At 38.9% G+C, this 21931-nt stretch overlaps 1 protein-coding gene across 1 annotated transcript in view; it reads right to left on the bottom strand.

Annotated features, from left to right (window-relative positions):
• LONP2 (lon peptidase 2, peroxisomal) overlaps positions 1–21931 on the bottom strand; it is a 104184-nt gene that overhangs the window by 12559 nt on the left and 69694 nt on the right. The window contains exon 12 of the mRNA XM_058706807.1: positions 1657–1799. Coding sequence (XP_058562790.1) covers positions 1657–1799 — 143 coding nt within the window. The remainder of the gene's footprint in view (positions 1–1656; positions 1800–21931) is intronic.

The following is a 21931-nucleotide window of genomic DNA, read 5'->3' as shown; positions in this document are numbered from 1 at the left end:
TCAGACCACTAGAAGCAGACAGAAACCCCAGGCTACAGGGTGAAGTCTCTCAAGTGTGGAAAAGATGAACGAAATGTCCCAAACTCCCAAATACCAGACCTACCATTCTAAGATGCTATTTATAAAGGCAAAATGGCCACTGGACTCTACCTTTCAGATTCATGTTGGTGAAAGTGCTCAGATGCCCAAGGGGAAATAAAATGAGTTTCTCTAGAGCTGCTGAACAGTATTTGTGACATTTCTCATTTCTGTTCTTTTCCTCTTTTTTTTGGTCAAAGCACCAAGAATGTCAACAATGCTTCCAAACCTAATAGCAGAAATGGCCAGGAGAGAAGGGTATATGCAACAGAAACACATATTGATATTTTGTTTTTATCTGTTGCTCTAGTTTAAATTCCCAAAGGACTGCTGGAACGTACTGTTCCAGAAAGCTTAGAGAAAAAAGCCCACTGGAAATGCAGGAGTCAGAACCTGTTTGCATCTTTACTCTCAAGGCAACTGCATTCTCTCAGAACAGAAAAGCAGGTTTTGTTCACTTTCTCCACCAAAGAAAGTTTTGCTCCATTTCTTACAACATTTCAAAATTTAAATCCATGATAACTGAAGAATTCAAATACCCAATTTGCCTCTGATTCAACTGTTCAAGACCAGATTTACTGTTGAGAGTACAAATTTCTATTCTTGTAACAGAGTTTTACAGAGAGGCTCATTAGCTTTAATGCAGCTCAGAGTTTAAACAGATAAACAAGATGGGTTTGGGGACTATTTTTCCTTTCCTCAGTTTTAAGACTTGAGGAAAACCTTATCTACTCGTGATTTTAAAAATCAGATGAAGAGATTATCTTCTGCATAATTTATCAGATTTATTCTCCTGAAAATCTTGTTTTTCCTTAAACTGAAAGGAGGAGGTGATGGTAAAGCTTCTGAAGAAAGATGCTATGTTCAGTAGTATAATAAAATTCTTTTCTAGTCACTGACCCATAAATTAAGCTCACATAAGAATCCTCTGAAATGTATTAAAATCCCTCAGTAGGCATAGATTCAATACCTCTCCATCCAGCTGCCTCAACTCAGTCTTAGGGCTCAGGCCTTTCTGACTGGACACTCTGCTGTGAGGGACAGTTAGGGAGAAAGATGGAAATAGGGCTCGTGGCTCTGACCTAAAAGAAACTTAAAACTTATTAACAATGAAATGACAGATATTTGAAAGATACCATCTGGGTCTGGACAAAGATACCATCTGGGTCTGAAGCTAACGCTAGGCTCATGTTTTCAGATATTCTGTACTAGTCTGTTTGCCTACCTTTGTCTCCCAAGCCTTTGATAGCACACACAAAAAAATCCTTAATTAGGAATTAATAGGAATATAGAATTTCTAAGGAGGAAAGTCAGACACTGTTCATAAAATGGAACTAGAGGGCAGAGAATGAGCTCAGATCGAGTTTCCAGAAGAGCATATGGACAAGGTCCCTGGCTCTCTAAAAAAGCCTCATTATCACATAAAGCACTAAAATTCACTACCATAGAGAAAATAAGTTTCCAATCTCTGGACAAAATTCAGCCTCCCAAACCACCCGGTTCTACCTCTCTCCTAATCCATGAAGCAACTATCAGAATAAATTGGTGGGTATCAACAAAGGAAATGAGAATGATCACCTCCATTTCATACATTGGGGGCCCAAGGATGTCTTTCAGAGCATGGAAATCAATCAAAATCGGCATTTCGGGTGGTAGGGCTAAGTCCGTAGTGTCATTGATAGATTCAGGTTTTGCATCTTCTAAGATGTGTTCTTTACAACCTAAGAGAGAAAAATGTATTTAGAAATTCTCAGAGACTGGCAGCTTTGCAAATTCATTAGCAGTATGTATCAAACAGAAGCAAAGTAGACTTTAACAGATCAGTCACCTTTATGTATTTATTCAGGCACAAAAATTCACCTTGTGATCTGTAGAACTCAGGCAGAGAATCAGTCTTTCAAGAGCCCCTTGAAGGTGATGTAATGTGCTGTCTTGTTCATTTATTCAAACCTGTTTGTCCTCTACCCCTCGCACTCCATGTAAGCTCCAGGAGGGCACAACCCCGCCTGTCTTCTTTTTAACCATTATATTCTTAAGCCAGGAACAATGCCTGGCTCTGTTCAACTTTAGAAAACAGACACTGAAAGGCCAAATGCAATAGATTATTTTGTATAATTTCATTAGATCAATGGGACACAAAGTTTCCAATTCCCTCTTCAGAGGAGTTCCATCAGGTGTCCCATTTCCTGATAGGCAGCATGAACTTGGAAATGACAGATCCCAGTATAAGCAATGCTTCTTTTTGTAAACACATAGTTCAACTCCAAGATTATCATTTTCCAATAAAACAAACATCATGGCAGTGCTAGGGTAAGAAAATATGAAGTCTGGTCTGAAATCCCTATAATGAAGGACTATTTCCTTTACCTGCCTAAGAGCCTTGGTTGCTAACAACTTGTCAGAGTACAGACTCATTTTGGTTTGAGCCTAGACAAACAAGGAGCAAGAGCCAACTGACCTATCAGACCACTTTCTACTGGTCTCTGTAATTCCAGTTTGAGGGAAGAAAAATGTTACTTAAGTCTGTAGCCAGAAACCTAAAATGAATAGATGTTTAAAAAATGTATGAGGGGCGCCTGGGTAGATCAGTTGGTTAAGTGTCCAACTTCGGCTCAGGTCATGATCTCACAGCTCTGGAGTTTGAACCCCACATTGGGCTTGCTGCTGTCAGTGTGGAGCTGGCTTTGGATCCTCTGTCCACCCGCCTCTCTGCCCCTCCCAGCCGGCACTCTCTCCCTTTCCCTCAAAAATAAATAAAACATTAAAAAAGTGTATATAATATTTGACTGTATTCATCCTCATTTCTAGTTTTGCTTTTCTTTTAGCTTTGCCATACATAATTCTTCCAGTTCTTGTACTATCTCATGAAATGTTTTAAGGCATCTTTCTGGAAATGATTACTGTATGTAGTAACACACAACATACAGTCATTATAAAGTCACCACTGTCTATTTTATTTTTGTTATGATTCTTCCACTCTCATATCTCATGAAGTTAAAAGAACTGTCTCCTTTCCTTCCAAAAGTGATTCCTGAGTATGTTTAACAATATTAGACCCTAATTTTAGACTCTAATGATAACTGGAGACATCCTAGGATGTTCCTAAATGAGTCCCGTGCAGAACAACCTTGCTATGACCTTCACGGTGAATGGCTCTCTCGGTCTGCTCTTCTGCAGGGCCCTACGAGGGCTCCTCTTCAAGACTGAATCACGAGAGATACAGGACAGAAAGCAGACAAGAGCTCAGCTTTTCTGCCACTTGCTGGCTGTCAGACCGTAGGCCCAGCATTAAACCTTGAGCTACCTATCTCTACAGAATTTAGGAGAAAATCCTCTGTAGATCACAAAGTGAAACGCACGTGTTGTACCTTAAACCAAGTCTGGAGTTACATCTATTCTTATAGTCATTTCTTCATAATGTCATTTCATCTTTCAAAGTTTGGATTCTAGTAAGTCTTCCCTGGTCTTTACAACTTCTCACAGCACTTTTCTGTCTCACTAACTGCAGTGATCACTGGGTTACTCAGCAGCTTGTGGAAATGGGAGGTTTTCTGCCTGCTGCTCCGTGTGCAGCCTGTCTGAGCAGTATCAGTGACGAGGGCGGGAAGGTACTCCAATGGCCAGATGAGCTCCATTAGATCTCAAAGCAGCACAGAAAGCAGGTGTTGCTGCTTAAAATTAATGCACAGAAAGAAAAGCATCACCTGTGTAAGGTTACTGCTGTACCCTAAAAATGAAGGGTTCTGAAACTTCAGCCGACACACAGAAAGAGGCTGCGAGGCCCTTTTGCCTGGTGTGCCGCTGGATGGGCTTTCCTGAGATCTAATTACTGCTGCCAGCCTGGAATTCACGATCACAAGAGGAAGTCATACTGGATGGGTGAAAGCCAATCCACAATTACGTAACCAATGCTTCAGGACATCCAATCCTTTTCCAAGTGGGGTAGTGAACTCAGGGCTTGGAGCATGGAGGGAGTGGCGATGGGGAGAGATATTTCTAACACAACTAGGCCTCGTAAGATAAAAGATGACAATTTATTTCAGGCTTTAGGAACAGCAACTGTGTTATGAAGCATTCAATACACTTAGAACTAATCTGTGCTTGAAAATGCTCCACCATTAGAACGCAAGCCTAGAGAACTAAAACTCAAACCAAAAAGATGGTACTGGCTAATCAGGAATGATAGGCCAGCACTGGATTTTAAGAGTCATCCACTAGGATCTACATGTACTGCAAAGTGAGAGTAAGGAACTACTGAAAATTCAGAGAACTCACACTTCTATTCCTCATTAAAACAAACAGGCAAAACATCATCTCAACAAAGACGCCATTGAAGGCATGAAGCCTGGGTTATAGATGAAAGCCCTGTGTCCTATGCATGAGCTTTCAAGCACTCAGCTCTAGTGTCATGTCCCCCTCCCTGCTCCCGCCAGGGGGATTAGTACCAAGAGAAGACTGTGGCAGGGTCCCGACAGTTCACTACCAGCCTTGCCCCAAGCAAGGTGGGCTTTTTAAGGCAAGGCAAACAGCAACAATAAAAAAAAGTTTAACCTCTGTTGCGTGCCCTGTCCCATGAGCGCTTCCTAACAAATGGCCAACAGTCACATGAAAGAGGACGGTTTCGCCAAGCAGCAAAGAAATGTAAATTATAAAAGCAAGATACCATTTGCTGGCTACCAAATTAAACTAATGAGCACAGAAGTTTAAAAAATGACAAAGATCAGTGTTAAAGAAAGTGAAGAGGTCTTCCCAAACACCGAGCTTATGGAAATATAAAAAGTGATTCAATCTTTCAGAAAAGCCATTTATCAATACACTGAAAGCCTCCCAGACATCCCTACTCTCAGACCTAGTGGTCCAATTTTGCAGAAACCTATCCTTAAGGTCATAATCAGAGGTGCAGACAAGTGTTGTGTAGGCAACAGTTTAGACAACAAACCTACCTGTGGCAGCACTGGCTATAATTAGATCCAATATAAATACTCAAATTGGGAACATGGTTAAGTAAACTGTGGAACATCTATCCAATAAAATACTATACAGTCATTAAAATTGTATCCCAAGTGTTTTTAAGTAACATGAGAAAATTGTTTTGAAACAATGTCAATTTGAGGAAAGAGGAGGGTATCCACTTTCACAAGGCACAATTTTTTACCAATGTAACATAATATACCTGTCAGGCTCTGTGCTGACAGTTCAGAGCCTGGAGCCTACTTCAGATTCTGTATCTCTCTCTCTGCCCTCCCCTGCTCACTCACTCACTCTCTCAAAAATAAACATTAAAATAAAAAAAATTGGGGCACCAGGGTGGCTCAGTAAGTTAAGCATCTGACTTCGGCTCAGGTCATGATCTCATGGTTTGTGGGTTTGAGCCCCATGTCAGGCTATGTCCTGACAGCTCAGAGCCTGGAGCCTGCTTTGGATTCTGTGTCTACCTCTCTCTCTGCCTTCCCCCTGCTCACACTGTCTCTGTCTCTCTCTCTCAAAAATAAACACTAAAAAATAAAATAAAATAATATACATGAGAACAAATGACATGATACAGTCCAAAATGTTAAACTTATTCCCTGAGTTATGAGATTAAGATTACATGATGAAATGGTCAATAAAAATCTCCAATCCTGGCTCTGACTTCCTAGTTGGCCTTGAAAAACGTTACTTTACCTCTTTGTATCTGGTTTCTCTAATCTGTAAAACCCTAATAATTATAGTAACCCTCACAGAGTCGCTGGGAGAATATAGCAATGTTTAAAGCCAAATATGTATAAATGGGAGGAAGTGAATTATATAGTTGGGAGAAATATTTTACACAGACTCTGCTAAGACTCGCAGGTCTTACTCCAGCGACTTTTGTTAGCAGAAGACAAAATGCAACCTAATTCCACCCAGGGCCCCAGAGATAGGGCTTTGACCACAGTCACAGGACAGCTGGGAATCACATAAATTTAACATATGTAAGAAAAAAGAAAAAGATATCAAAACTCAAGATTCTTCTCTGTGCTATAACATATATGACTATTACTAAATAAAGTTGTTCTAAAAGTGGGAGGGACCTGAAGTTCTTGTTGATCTACTCTGCTCAGAGAGGTCTCCAAGCTCTTCTTTCATCCATGTTATCAGCCTGTTTTAACAGTCTAATTCAGGACACAGCCAGGATGGTCAGGGAATAACCAAGAGTTTCACAGCATGAAGGCAAGAGATAAGGGAGGAGCACTCTGGGGCATGGCGGGAAATGCACTCGCTCTGCTCAACAGCGGCCCCCCTGCAGTACAACAAACAGACATGTGCTGTGGTGATGGCTGCTGGCAAAGCAAGAGTGCAGTGGGGGCTAAGCCGGGCTCTGGAGTTGATGTCACACGGTTATTAGGAAAGGATATTCTATAGCTACAAATGTCTCATGAGAAAGGATTAGGCTTTCCTGAGCAGCTGTCCCTGGGACACGATTGAGTGTTTCTTTCCACCCACTTTTCCTCTCTCAGAGGAGCATGACTTCAATGAAAGCAGGCCCAAGAGCCCAAGAATCACTGTGGGAAGGAAGGAGAGAGGAAGACATTAAGAGGGGAGGTAAGGAGGAAGAGCAGAGGGCTATCATACCTCTGGAAACACCAGTAGCTTTGTGCTAAAAAAAAAAAGTTTCTTATTTTCTGAATAAATCTTGTGGCAAATAGTGTCTCTTGAAAGGTGATCCAACCAATGGAAAGTAGCAGAGACCAGGAACACAAAACAGGCTACTAACATCAACCGTTCCCCAGAATGTGGGGGAAATGAAAATCGAACAAACCACAGACAGCCGTAGGTTTTCTACAATCATCTCTATTGCAGACAGAACATTTTAGTTATCACTTATTCTCTATATCCTGCTTAACTTCAAGTATGTACTACAATCTCAAGTGCCAGCTCATGAGTTCAAAAGCTACATTTTCTGGCATAGTGATAGTAGGAACCGTTTCATCTCGATTATGGAAGAAGTGTTCATTTTCACAAAGAGTGGGTTTTTAATGCTGGTGGGGTAGGGTTGGAGGAGGGAAGAATGGCATGTAGCAGAATCCCCAGGACCCAAAACACAGGGTTAATTCTTCAAAGAAATGAATATTACCTGTTTCTGTCACATTAATACAATGTCCATGGGAAATAGTTTCCTGAAAATGTGTGGGTCTCACTCTGAAGATTAGCAGAATTCAGGAAGAATCAGGAATTCAAGAAGCATAGGATAAAACCATGATATATAAAATTTCAAAGGCCAGGCAGAAAGTCAAAGATCTGGCTCAGCTCTCCATTTTATACTCAAGGAAACTGAGACCTTAAGTGCATAGCAAATCACAGACAGTACCAGGATTCCTGGCTCCTGGCCAAGGTCACCTTTTTGGTCCAGTCTAGAAAAACCACCTAAAGTTCAAGAGCTCCTTGACAAAACAAGGCAACCTGGTGGTAAATTTAGAGATTAGATTATTTTTTTCCTAACTGGAAATAATCAACCTAAGTGGTATTACAGACAAGGATTCTCTTTTATGAGTTTCATAAAAGAAAAAAAAACAACAACCTATGAAAGACTTGGAAATGAGTGGAAAGAGATTGCTGTGTATCCTGTCCAGTGTATTCTTCCAGCTGGTCTGTGTTTTACTGCTTTTAAGCTATTTTTCAATTCTGTATGCTATAGTAACCAGAAAGTAATGCAAATGATGCTCGTCCATAGAAACGGAAGTGAACTTTGTCATGTACAGGTACAGTGGATCCTCGCCCTTTCTCAAGGCGCTAGTTTTGCACATTTCAGCATTCCTGACTGCCTATGTACATACGTGTGTACTTTCTGGATCTCCCCTGAACCAACTGAAACACGTCTAATTAATAAGTTAATGAAAATCTTTTGATGCATCATTTTATATTTATATGATAGTGATGATTTTGTTATTAAGAAAAGAGTAACAGATCTTCCCAGCAGACAACTCTTACCCATTTTGAGTAGCTAATATTTTTCGATTAAAAAGATCTTAGGGCCTCAGACAGATATACAGATACACCAAATCGCTTTAGGTACAAAAACATGAAACATCCCATTTTCAGTATTCTTCCCTTTGGGTAGATCCTTGGAAATACACAGTAGAGGTACAACCCACTTTCCTTACTTCCAAGACGCCTTGGAGTCAAGAAAGCCTGGGTTTGTGGTCCAGGTCTTTCCACCTGGTAAGCTCTAGGACTTTGGGAAATTCCCTTAACCTTTTCAAAACCTTTTATTATGGTAAAATGTGTATCACATAATATGGATTTTAACCATCCACAAGTATACAATTCAGTGGAACTAAATACATTTGCAATGCTGATATAACCGTCACCACCATGTATACCCAAAACTACTTCATCATCTCTGTATAAACTCTGTGGCCATTAAATAATATCTCCCCATTCTCCCTCCCTTCTATTCTACTTTTCTGTCTCTATGAATGTGCCTATCGTAGGTAGCTCATTACATGGAATCATAGAATATCTGCCATTCTGTGTCTGGCTTATTTCATTTAGCACAAGGTTTTCCAGGCCTAGTTATGTTGTAGCATCAAATTTTCATCCTTTTTTCCCACTGTATGTATCCACCACATTTTGCTTATCCAGTCATCTGCTGATGGACAACTGAGTTGTTTGCGTCTTTTGGCTATTGTGAATAATGCTGCCAAGAACACTGGTATCTGTCTGAGTCCCTGTGTACCACACCCTTTTGGATATACACCTAGAAGTGGAATTTCTGGGATATATGGTGGTTCCATGTTTAACTTTTTGAGGGACTGATGAACGGTTTTCCACAGCAACTACACCATTTTATGCTCCTTCCAACAATGCATGAAGGTTCTAATTTCTCCACATCTTTACCAGTGCTTTTTATTTTCCTTTTTTTTCTTACAGGCATGAAGCAGTATTTCATTATGGTTTTCATCTGCACTGATCTACTGACTAGTGATGTTGAACATCTTTCCATGTGCTTATTGGCCATCTGCCTATCTTCTTTGAAATGTCTATTCAAGTCCTTTGGTCATTTTTGAATTGGGTTGCTTTTGTTGGTTAAAGTTGTAGGAGTTCTTTATACATTTCTGGATATCAATCCGTAATCAGATATATGATTTGCAAATATTTTCTTCCGTTTTCTTTTTTTATTTTATTGTGTCTTTTAGTGTCCTATCCATATCACTGCAAAATCTAATGTCATGAAGATTTTCCCCAATGTTTCATTTAAGAGTTTTATAACTTAAGCTCTTAAATTTAGGTCATCGATCAAATTTTAGTTAATTTCCATATTTATTTTAATTTTGTATTAATTTTGTATTTATGTATTTGTTTTGTAAGGGCCCAACTTCATTCTTTTGCTTGTGGATATCATTTTCCCAGCACTATTTGTTAAAAAGACTTTCCTTTCCTTATTGAATGGTCTTGGTATCCCTGATAAAAATCAATTGACCATATATGTGAGCCTTTATTTCTGTGCTCTCTATTCTATTCTACTGATCTATATGTCTGTCCTTATGCCAGTACCATACTGTCTTAATTAATGTGGCTTAATAGAAGATTCAAAGTCAGGAGGTGTGAGTCCTCCATTTTGATCTTTTTCAAGATTGCTTTGGGTAGCTGGGGCCCACGGCAATTCCTAATGAACTGAAGATCGATTTTCCCATTTCTCTGAAAAAGACTTGAAGTTCCAGAAGAGACTGTACTGAATCTGTAGACGGCATTGAAACGGTAGATCTTAACAATGTTAAGTCTTTCTATCCATACTTCCATTTACTTAGGCCTTTTAAAATTTCTTTCCAGCAATGTTTGGTATCTTTTACCTCCTTGATGAGATTTATTCTTAAGCGTTTAATTCTATTAGATGCCATTGTAAATGGAATTTGCTTTTGCATTTTGTTTTTTCTCATCAGGTAAGTATAATCTTTAATACCCATCCCCTATTTCTCCCATCTCTGCCCATACCTCCCCTCTAGTACAACCAACAGTTTGTTCTCTATAGTTAAAAGTCTGTTTCTTGGTTTGTCTTTTGTTTTCTTCCTTTGCTTGTTTTATTTCTTAAATTCTGCCTATGAGTGAAATCATATGGTATTTATCTTTCTCTTATTTCACCTAGCAAACATGTTGTTGTAAATCACAAAATCTCATTCTTTTTATGGCCGAATAATACTCCATTGTGTGTGTGTGTGTGTGTGTGTGTGTGCGCGCGTGCGCGCGTATACACCGCAACATCTGTATCCAATCATGAATCAATGGACATTTGGGCTGTTTTCATAGTTTGGCTACTGTAAATAATGCTGCAATAAACAAAGGGGTGCATGTACCCCTTTGAATTACTGTTTTTGTATTTTCTGGGTAAATACCCAATAGTGCAATTACTGGATTGTAGGGTAGTTCTATTTTTAACTTTTTGAGGAACTTTCATACTATTTTCCTCTGTAGCAGCTTGCATTCCCACCAACAGTGCAAGAGGGTTCCTTTTTCTCCATCCACATCCTTGCCAACACCTGTTGCTTCTGTGTTTTTGATTTCAGTCATTCTGACAGGTGTGAGGTGATATTTCATCGTAGTTTTCATTTCCATTTGCTACCGTAAACAGAACTGCTTTCTTAATTTCCTGTTCAGATTGTTCATTTCCCTTATCATCTTAAGCTTCCACTTCCCCATCTGAAATGAGAGAAATCGTATCTACACTTCAAATAGTTGTTATAGGGACAATGGACATAGAATATATAGGAATAATGAAAGCACAGTGTAGCCACTAAGTTTAGCCTAGGTTAGAATCTTGACTCTGACACTTACTGGCCTGTAAACCCTGCCTAGAGCAAGTCTGTTAGCACCATTTTCCCTAAAGCATTTGAGCACTTTGTCTCTGTGCCACCTTTCAGCAATTCTCACAGCATTTAAAATTTTTTCATCATTATTATATGGTGGTCTGTGATCAGTGATCTTTGCTGTTACTATTGTAATTGTTTTGAGGCACCACAAATCACATCCATATAAGAGGGCAAATTTAATCGGTAAATGTTATGTGTGTTCTGACTGCTCTACTGATAGCCATTCCCATCTTTCTCCCTCTCCTTGGACCTTCCTGTTCCCTGAGACACAGCAATACTGAAATTAAGCTAATCAATAACCTTACAATGGCCTCTAAGTGTTCAAGTGAAAGGAAGAGACACACATACACTTTAAGTCAAAAGGTAACAATGATTAGGCTTAGTGAGGGAGGCATGTCTAAAGCCAAGAAAGGCTGAAAGTCGGCCCTCTTGGCCAAATAGCCAAGTTGTAAATGCCAAGGAACAGTTCCTGAAGGAAATTTAAAGTGATACTCCAGGGAACACATGAATGATAAGAAAGTTAAACAGCCTTACTGCTGATATGGAGAACGTTTGAGTGGTCTGGAGAGAAGATCAAACCAGGCACACAATTCCCTTAAGCGCACATTCCCCCAGAGCCAAGGCTCTAAGTCTCTTTAATTCTGTGCAGGCTGAGAGAGGGGAGGAAGCTTCAGAAGAAAAGTCTGAAGCAGGGAGAAGTTGGTTCATGAGGTTTAAGGAACAAAGCCATCTTTATAACATAACAGTAAAAGGAGAAGCAGCAGTGCTGATGGAGAAGCTATAGCAGGTTATCCAGAAGATCTAACTAAGATAATTAATGAAGATGGCTACAATAAAAACAGATTTTCAATGCAGATGAAACAGCTTTCTATTGGAAGAAGATGCCATCTAGGACTTTTACTGCTAGAGAGGAAAAGTCCATGCCTTCAGAGCTTCAAAGGACAGATGACTCTCTGCAGCTGGTAACTTTAAGTTGAAGTCAATGCTCAGTTACCACTCCAAAAATCCTAGGGCCCTTAAGAATTATGCTAAATCTACTTTGACTGTGTTCTACAAATAGAACCACAAAGCCTGGATGACAGCACATCTATTTACAACATGGCTTACTGAACATTTTAAGGCCCCTGTTAAGATCCACTGCTCAGAAAAAAGATTCCTCTCCAAATACTGCTGCTCATTGACAATGCACCTGGTCACACAAGACCTCTGATGAAGATGTAGGAGATTAATGTTGTTCTCATGTATGCTAAAACAATATTCATTCTGCAGCTCATGGATCAAGGAATAATTTTGATTTCTGAGTCTTATTTAAGAAATACATTTTTGTGAGATTATAGCTGCCATAGATAGTGATTCCTTTGATGGATCTGAGAAAAGTAAACTGAAAATCTGGAAAAACTGAAAATCCATTATGGATGGTATTAAGAACATTTGTGATTCATGGGAAGAGGTCAAAATATCAACATGTATAGGAGTTTGGAAGAAGTTGATTCCAATCCTCACAAGTGACTTTGAGGGGTTCAAGATTTCATTAGAGGAAGTATCTGCAGATGTGTAAAGGGTAAGAGAACTAGAATTAGAAGTGGAGCCTAGAAATGGGACTGAATTGGTGCAATCTCATGACAAAACTTTAAGGGATGAGAAGCTGCTTCTTAAGGATGAGCAAAGAAAGGAGTTTCTTCAAATGGAATCTACTCCTGATGAAGACGTGGTGAAGATTCTTGAATGACAACAGAGGATTCAGAATATTACATGAATTTAGTTGATAAAGCAGCAGCAGGGTTTGAGAGGACAGGCTCCCAATTTTGAAAGAAGTTCTACTGTGGGTAAATGCTACTAAACAGCACCACATGCTGCAGAGAAATCATTAGTGAAAGGAACAGTCGATGTGGCAAATTTCATTGCTGTCTTAAGAAATTGCCACAGCTACCCCAAACCTTCAGCAGCCACCACCCTGAACAGTCAGCAGCCATCATCATCGAGGTAAGATCTTTCACCAGCAAAAATTATGATTAAGATTCACTGAAAGCTCAGATGATGATTAACATTTTTAGTAATAAAATATTTTTAAATTAAGGTATGTATATTATTTTTTTTGACATAATGCATACTTAACAGACTACAGGATAGTGTAAATATAACTTTTATAAGTACTGGGAAACCAAAAAAATTCACTTGATTCACTTTATGTGGTGTTCTGGACCTAAGCCCTCAATATCTCCAACGTATGCCTATATTCATGTTCTTCACTACTTGCAAATGAATCTTTCTAAATCATTGCTGTGATTACATCACTTCCACGTTTCCTCATCTTTACTGGCCTACATCACAAATTAAGCAAATTCCTAACTTCTAGAAGTTGTGTTCAAGATCAACCGCAATAGATGCCAAACCACTTAAAAAAAATTTTTTTTTTACATGTATTTATTTTTTTTGAGAGAGAGGCAGAGCACAAGTGGGGGAGGGGCAGAGAGAGAATGAGACACAGAATTTGAAGCCGACTCCAGGCTCTGAGCTGTCAGCACAGAGCCTGACGTAGGGCTCAAACTAACAAACTGTGAGGTCATGACCTGAGCTGAAGTTGGACGCTTAACCGACTAAGCCACCCAGGTACCCCCCAAATCACCTTTCTCATTGTAGTTCCCACTATTCTGGAACACCTTTTAGGCTGAAGGGAGTGAACAGCACCCAGACCATAATTTGACAGTTATGGAGCAAAACCTTGTCTAAGAAACTGGGCCCTATGTTCTTTATCTGCGGAAGGAGAGTCAGCCTAGATGAGCTCTAATCTTGCCACACCAACTCATCACAGTGCCTTACACAATACAGCTCTTTAGTTATGCCTGTTGAAATAAATCTTTGTAAAATCTCTGGACGAATGACAAATCACCAAAACAATGATTACTTTGATCTGCCAAAAGATTACTGTTCTTAATGCTGACTTTCTGGGGTAAACATAAACATTTTTAATTAGTGAAGATTAATTATGTAATAATATTATTACAATCATGCCGGGCTCCTGAATTCTGAAGCAGGAGCAAAATGAAATTCATTTGAACTGTTATTTGTGTGCATGGGTGCAGGAGGTGTGTTACTAGGTGTGTCAACAGCTAGTTGGCAGACAGGTTGCCCACGGACCAATGAAGGGGAATACTGTTTATATCTCAACTCTTTAGTATGGGTATGTATATATGGATCCAGACTGCATTTAGGCCTAAAGAGAAAGATTTGTATGGTTGCAGTTATAAAAACAACTAAGTTTTGTTTTGTTTTTTTAACTGAGTCTGCTTTAAAAAGTGAGATGAGATGCTGAGATTATAACCGGCTTTGTCATTTCTTATAAGACAGTACAAGTATGTGCCTCATAGCTAAACTGACCATGGACACAATGCTTCTGAGAGCTTTCTCTTGGGAAGGCAGAAAGGGGAAAACAAAGTATCTTAAAAACAAATCAGAAAAACCTGAATATTTCCAACTGTATAATTTGTGCTGTCAGTTTCAGGTTAATCTTTTCCAGAAAACCATGCTCCCAGCCAGAGGAAGTGTGCTAAATGCAACTGAGATTCAAGTTACTGACTGGGGCTGCCAAGGCATTTGTGCCTGCATATTTTCAATCTTTTTTTTTTTTTTTTTTTTAAAGGAATTAGTTCTAATGGAGAAATCCGTGGTTCAAACGCCCAGAAAAACCCTTATGCTAGCAACAAAATCTTTAACATCCTTTCTGCCAGTATTTAATTCATTACTTTGGGGATGATGATCACAACCTTAACATGACCAAATACATTTTCTTTCAAATTCACCTACTAAACATTTCTACATAGTAAATACTGAGATATTGATGGAAATTATGATTGTGAACCATTTCTCAATTTTAGAAGTAGTTATCTGTTTATGAAAACAAAGAATATTAAAATAGAATATCTGGAAAACATATTTTCCCATCTATTTATCCATTCCAATTAATTCTGAGATGTAAGCAAATGACCATTTTGTCTCAACTTACTAAAAGCAATTTCAAAAAGCTACAATATCTATAACAAAGCTTTCAATGATCAATTCAGTGCCTCATAGCACTTTTTTAAAAACTTTTTTTTAACACTTATTTATTTTTGAGAGACAGAGCATGAGTGGGTAAGGGGCAGAGAGAGACAGAGTCATAGATTCTGAAGCAGACTCTAGGCTCTGAGCTATCAGCACAGAGCCCAACGTGGGTATCAAACTCATGAACTGCGATATCATGACCTGAGCCAGTGTCAGATGCTTAATCGACTGAGCCGCCCAGGCACCGCCCCTATTAGCACTTTAAACACTGGCACGATGCTTGAAACATCTCACATCTAAAAATTATTTTTTATATATCTACTTCCTCCAATGGATTAAATATATTCATTAGAGGAGTTTTCCTTCATCTGCTTCCCAGGAACCAATCTAGAACCTGGCATACAGTAAATGCTAGCTGAATCACTGACTGAATGAGATACTATACAAGGGTCCAAGACACAGGGTCTTAACTTTGTACCAGACAAAGAAGCACGGACCACTGTCTCCAAGAAGGTTTTGTGCATGAATAAATCTCATTTCCTGTATTAGAGATTCAAAAAAATAGTCTTGGGAAACTTTAGATTATCAGTTAAAATGCAGAGGCCATGTGTAATATTAAAAAAAATGCTATTGTTATTAATATCTTGCAACTTAAAAGGGTGGTTTTGATCACATTAGACAATGACACTTAAAGGCCATGACATCTTCCTATATGATTCATTAAATGAAACAATGGCTTTTTAATTTGTTGACAATATTTGATTTTCCTGTCCCAAAATAGAGTTTAAATAACAAATATTTTGTCTCCTATCATACGTAAGTAGGGTTTTTCCTTCATTGCCACTTCCTTCCAGTCTACATAGGCAAACAAATCTTTCTTAAACCAGGCCAATATTGATGAGGGAACAATGAATAAATTAGCGTAAATGTCAAAAAAATATTAATATATCTTCATGACACTGGCACTACATGCCAACATGATATTTTCATTTCAGCATTAAAACATCACTTGATTTTACATGTTGGGACACAACGTGCTGCCTAATATCCCTACAAATGCAAAGTATTAAGCATACAAACTCTTATTCTCTAGATTTCATTTTTCTTTTTTTCTTTTTCTTTTTTTTTTTTTTTTTGTAATCTTGGTTTGTAAAACCCAGTTAGCTGTAACAGAACCCCACAAATCTCCAAAGCTTTAGAACCAGCAAGCCAGGTGCCTTGGGACTAATACTCTCTCTTTAGTCCATCTTCCTCCACAGTTAACCTTAGTTCCTTTGACTATTAAAAAATTTTATTTGTCCTGAGCCCTAACACAATCAAAGGAAAGATAAGCAAGAACAGGTGAAGAAAGGCTTTACATACTGAAATGCAAAGCTGAATTAAAACTTCTAAGCCCTGTTTATGCGACCTGGATCTCAGATAAGAAATCAGCTCAAGTATGATGCGTGGATCATGATCAACGGCATGGCATGTGCCATGATTCAATGGCACAGACTTCACTGTTGGCTTGGAAAAATCCTTCTGACAGAGAAGTTTCTTAGACTGTGATGGCTGCTAAATTGCTATAGCTGTTTAAATTGGTAAATTCTGTAATAAGAAGAAATATTCAAAGTTGTGTAACTTCAGGATTAGGAAAAGGTAGGGGCAATTTAAATCCAGTGTCCATAAATACTAAAACTGGGACCTGTTACAAGGTGCTCAAAGACCTCTTACCCATCAGACACAGGCATCTCCTCAGAAATGAAAAATCTGACTTCTCAGTATTATAACAATCTAAAATAAACAGCCAAAGCGTCTGGTGTACAGTTTTCAGGTTCAGAGGCACACACCCAAACTATTCTCTCTTTTTTGTTCTAACACCAGCCAGAAAAGAAGATACGGGATTCAGGTTCAGACATTTGAGGACGTTTACATGTGACTGGAACCAAGTGACAGCAAACTACTCAATTATCCTTGCTTCACTAAAAACAGCTAACAATGTTTTTATGTCCCCAAAGAAAACAAACAAGAACATCAACAAAATCCACACTGAAAGCTGACAAAACAGGCTGTTTCAATTGTTGCTAAAGAACCACTCATTTGCCTGCGAGTCTTATTAAGCTCTTCTCCCCCAAAGGCCCACCTAGCAGAGTAACACAGCTACTCTTAACTGTTTCTGCAGCACAGAAATTCCCACTCTCTATTAACAACCAAACCACAGGTTTTCTTTAGAACTCTGAACAAACTATCTCAACTCTCAGAAATGGGGGCTGTATTAACAGACATGAGATGTATAAAAGCCGTCTTTAAAATAAAGAAAAAAAAGAATCTGTGAGAGCTAGTCTTCAAGATGACCCCCAGCAATCCCCACTTCCTAGGTTTCACATGCCTGTGTGGTGCCGTCTCTCATTGTACCAGAGTTGGTCTGTGTGACCAACAGAATGTGGGAGAAGTGATGACTACATCAGATTATAGCTTCTGTTCTAGACTCTTTCTGTCTTTCCCTTTCACATATCACTCTTATGGGGGAAAGCCAGTGGCCATGTCGTGAGAGTAGGGAGAGCCTTATATGGTGACAGACTGAAGATCTGGCCAATAGTCAGCAAGGAACTGAAATCTGCTAACCACCATGGAGGTGACGGTGGAAGCACATCTTCCCTGAGTTAAGCCTTCAAGTTGGCTGACAGCTTGAGTCTAACCTCATGGGAGGTCTTGAGCCGTAACTCCCCCAGCAAAGTTTAAGCTGTTCCTGGATTCCTGACCCACAGATACTGTGAGATGACAAATGTTTGTTAAATGTTTTAATCTACTAAATTTTGGTGTAATTTGTTACACAGCACTAGATAACTAATGTAAAATCCAAAAGATAGGGACAGTTCTTGCAACAAGTACAAGACTGCTCCAAGAAGTCAAAGACAAAAGAACTTAGCAAAAAGTTACATAAAGCTCAGAGGTCACGTCCTAAAAACATTACAATGTTTTCTCCATTGTACTACTTCAATTACAGTATTCTCCACTGATACAAGAAATGTATTCATGACATTCATGACAGCAGACGAGTGACGAGAGAATTGGTAGGATTCAGATTTACAGAGGACTGATTAAAAAAAAAAAAAACAGCTGAAAGAATCAAAACACTTGATTCTCTTGCAGGAACAGCTTCCTGTTTTGGTTACAAAGGAGCCACACTTAAAATAACTATCATAAAGGATACTCAGGGCCTGAGAAGTCAATGGCAGGAAGCCACAACAAAGAACACTGAAGGTGGCCCAACAGAAGAGGATTCCTCCCGGAAATGGACCCGAGAAAGGCTAGGAGAAGAGCTAGCCTAGAGAATGAATGGCATGTACAGTGACAAAAGCACAATAAGCAAGGAGCAGGCATCCAAACTCCCTCAGCACATGGTTCTTCCCACGGCCTCTGACCCACTGGCTCCTGGCAATACTAAGCAGATGTGCTAATGCAGCAGGGTACCTGTCCTCCCCCAGTCAGTCGTGGGTGCACTGGGAGAATTAAAGTTAACGGATGAGGAGAACTGGTGCCGTAAAATTCAAATATTTTATCTTGACGCATTTTTAACTGTGAAGTTGTCTGGAAGGGACATACCAAAAAATTAAGCATATTATGTCTACCTTCTTCCACTTAATATTAGGTCGATTTTACTATCGTACCCAAGGCAAAGGTACCAGAGAAACAATACGTGTCAAAATACAACCCAGTCAAACAGAGATCCAAACCGAACTACAGAAATTGTCAGAGTCTGACCTGTGGTCAGCAGGGTCCTCAGGGAATCTATAATGCGAGGACAGGCATGTTTTCACGGACATCAAATCCTACTGCTTATGACTCATACCACCCAACCACTCAGCTTTTTCTCCCCCAACTTATAGCTTCTATTTTCTTGGGGACTGGGAAATAGCCAAGTTTATAAAGATGCATCAGCTAACAGAATCAAATAGGCAAGGCACAGTGTTTATCGGGGAATGTTGTGAAGGGATATGAATTGAATCAAACTAGACAGCTACTGAGAATCCTGTACAAATGAGATTTTATCATCAATTAGGTGAAGAGTGGTCGCCTGAGGGCACAAAACAAAGGTTATACAGGCTGGTAATTTCTTCACGTTTTTTTTTTCCTGCCTACTTTGGGTATTACCACTATATCTATTCCACATCCTCCTGAAGGTCTCAGCTAGTACATCAGGGAAGACATGAAACAAAAGGTGTAATAACAGCAAAGGAGGAAGCAGAAACTGACATTATTTCCAATTTTGATAACTGATGGTGTACACAGAAAATCCAGAAGAATCTATAGTTAGAATTAATAAGTCAGTTTGGCAAGTTTGCTGAATAGAGGTCAATGTAGTATGCCCACATGGTAGTAGTAGAAAAAAGTTAGAAAATAAAAAATTAAAAATACCATTTACAATTATATACATACACAAAGATCCAGCAACTAGGAATATATCTAAAGAAAGAATATGCAAAACCTCATCACTGAAAACTATTAAAACACTTAAAACATTTATTAAGACTTAAATCAAGCTAGTCATAAATTAGGAGACATGATAATATCAAATTGTCAATTTTCCCCAAACTGATTTACAGATTCAATGCAATCAAAGTATCAGGAGGTTTTATTTACTTATTTGTGGAAATTGACAAGCTGATTCTAAAATTTATATGGCTAAAGGACCTACAGCGACACCTGGATGGCTCAGTCAGTTGAGCACCTGAATCTTGATTTTGGCTCAGGTCATGATCCTGTAGTGTCTGGGTTCGAGCCCTGCACTAGACTCTGCACTGATGGCTTGGAGCCAGCTTGGGATTCTGTCAGCCTCTCTCTGCCCTTCCCCTGCTTTGCTGACAGCACAGAGGCAGCTTGGGATTCTTTGTCTCCCTCTCTCTCTGCCCTTCCACTGCTTGCTGTCTCTCTCTCTCAAAAATAAATAATCATTAAAAAAATAATAAAGGACCTACAATAGCCCAGGCAATCCTGAAGAACAAAGCTGGAGGACTTACCCTAAACTAGCTATCAAGACTGTCTAGGACACAGTCGTTCTTGAACCTGTGTATGATGCCGCCACTGGAAATTTCATCCCAGGCCCAAAGTACCCATTCACTCCTTACATGTTCCTAGAAGTGTTTATCTGTGAGTTCTATAACATAAACACAGTATTCCTTTAAGTGATATTTTAAAAGCTTATTTATAATGGCGTCTTATATACCTCATGAATAACCATTAAATCTGTGTTATTTCTTTTTTTTCTAGCTAATTTTTCAATTCTTTCTATGAAAGTAAGAAACTAGCATCTTGAGGTTAAGTTTAATGTAGCTTCACCAATAAATACTATTATTTTTCAAAAATAATTGAGAACGTTCCATATTCTGAAAAACTATAAGGATTGATTAGAACACCAATCATTTCCTGAGGATCATTTTTGAAGGGAAAATCTTACTAGATATTAAATGGACACATATGATACATAAGTACTGGAACAAATGGACGTTTGCCTAACTCTTTACAGAGAAACATCCAAGTATGCAAAATTGAGTAAATCAGACATGTGTGTCCATAGCTAAAGGCAGGCAAAAAGGAGAATAAAACTTTAGCCACCTATTTTTTTTTAATCTCCCAACCCAACCAACATCCCGGAAGGAAAAAAGTACAATTCAGAATACTACAGTAACATGCGAAAAACACAGGCAGTACTGCTTTTATGAAATAATTCCCATACTTCATGGGTAAGTGACCGAAACCATAAATATTCCTCCTCTAACGCGGATCAACTATAAATCTTACCAGGCTTTTAAATTCCGTTATTATTTGTTCCGTTTAACTGCCAGTTCAGACCCCACAAATACAAAGACAACTGTTCACAGACCAGTGTTTCTGGGCCTACTCCAGAAAGTGTGTTCGATACACTGGAGGTTTCTGCCTGTTTTGAAGCTTGTGGCCTGAAATTACTTTTCTTCCTGGCAGTAACTCCAAGTCCAGCAGTATTTTAACATTAAAAATAACTCCCTCACTGCATTCCTTGAAGTTTCTAAAACAACTGTTCTATTTTATACTCTGATGTTAAATAATTCATTTCTTAATGAGGAACTTTCAGTTATTAAGCTTGCACCATTTGAACTTTCTGGCATAAAAACCTAGTATTAACTCTTTTGTAGAAATGTTCCTTTTGGATTGGTTGAGTTGATAAACACTAATTTCAAGACACCTTATAATTATCTTACTAAAATCTGGAGGAGAGTCATTTATTGTAAACTCAAGGGTATCTTACAATATTTGAATCACTGTAGAGTCCACAGGCATCTAATGAGAACCACAACCAAAATCACCATCAAGAGACAAGTATTTATCCTAATTATTTATCTAGATGACCTAGGTAGTATCTTAACTACTCAAATCTGCTTAGTTATGTTATCATTTAGGGTTTGTTCTGTGAATCATGGATTAAGAAAAAGTAACCAAATAAATGTAGCCATGAAAAAATGCATGTTCCTATACAGTTCACAAGCTGTTTGAACAAGTTCTTGAATATTTCAGGGTTATCTTTAAATAGCTAATATGATCACAGACATTGTTAGAAATATGCTAATGGACATATGTATAAACGTTAAGCACTGCATGACTACGGTAAGCTTCCTTTGGCCTGCAGGCCACAGCACAAAGGGAGTGTTCCAAGAATAAAAAGGAGGAAATGCAGGAGGATATAGGTCTTACATTTAGAAAGAGAAAAAGGGGAAAAACACCTCAGTTCTCCACTGTCCCTGTCAGCTACACCAGTGATTCATTCCATTCTTGATAGGTTACCACTCATTTAGGGCATTTTTTTTTTTTAATTTTTTTTTTTTTTCAACGTTTTTTTTTTTATTTATTTTTGGGACAGAGAGAGACAAAGCATGAACGGGGGAGGGGCAGAGAGAGAGGGAGACACAGAATCGGAAACAGGCTCCAGGCTCTGAGCCATCAGCCCAGAGCCCGACGCGGGGCTCGAACTC

The sequence above is a fragment of the Neofelis nebulosa genome, chromosome 17 (assembly GCF_028018385.1).
Source record: "Neofelis nebulosa isolate mNeoNeb1 chromosome 17, mNeoNeb1.pri, whole genome shotgun sequence".
Lineage (NCBI taxonomy): Eukaryota > Metazoa > Chordata > Mammalia > Carnivora > Felidae > Neofelis > Neofelis nebulosa.
The sequence above is the reverse complement of the archived record's forward strand: the minus strand, read 5'-3'. Positions and strand labels throughout refer to the sequence as shown.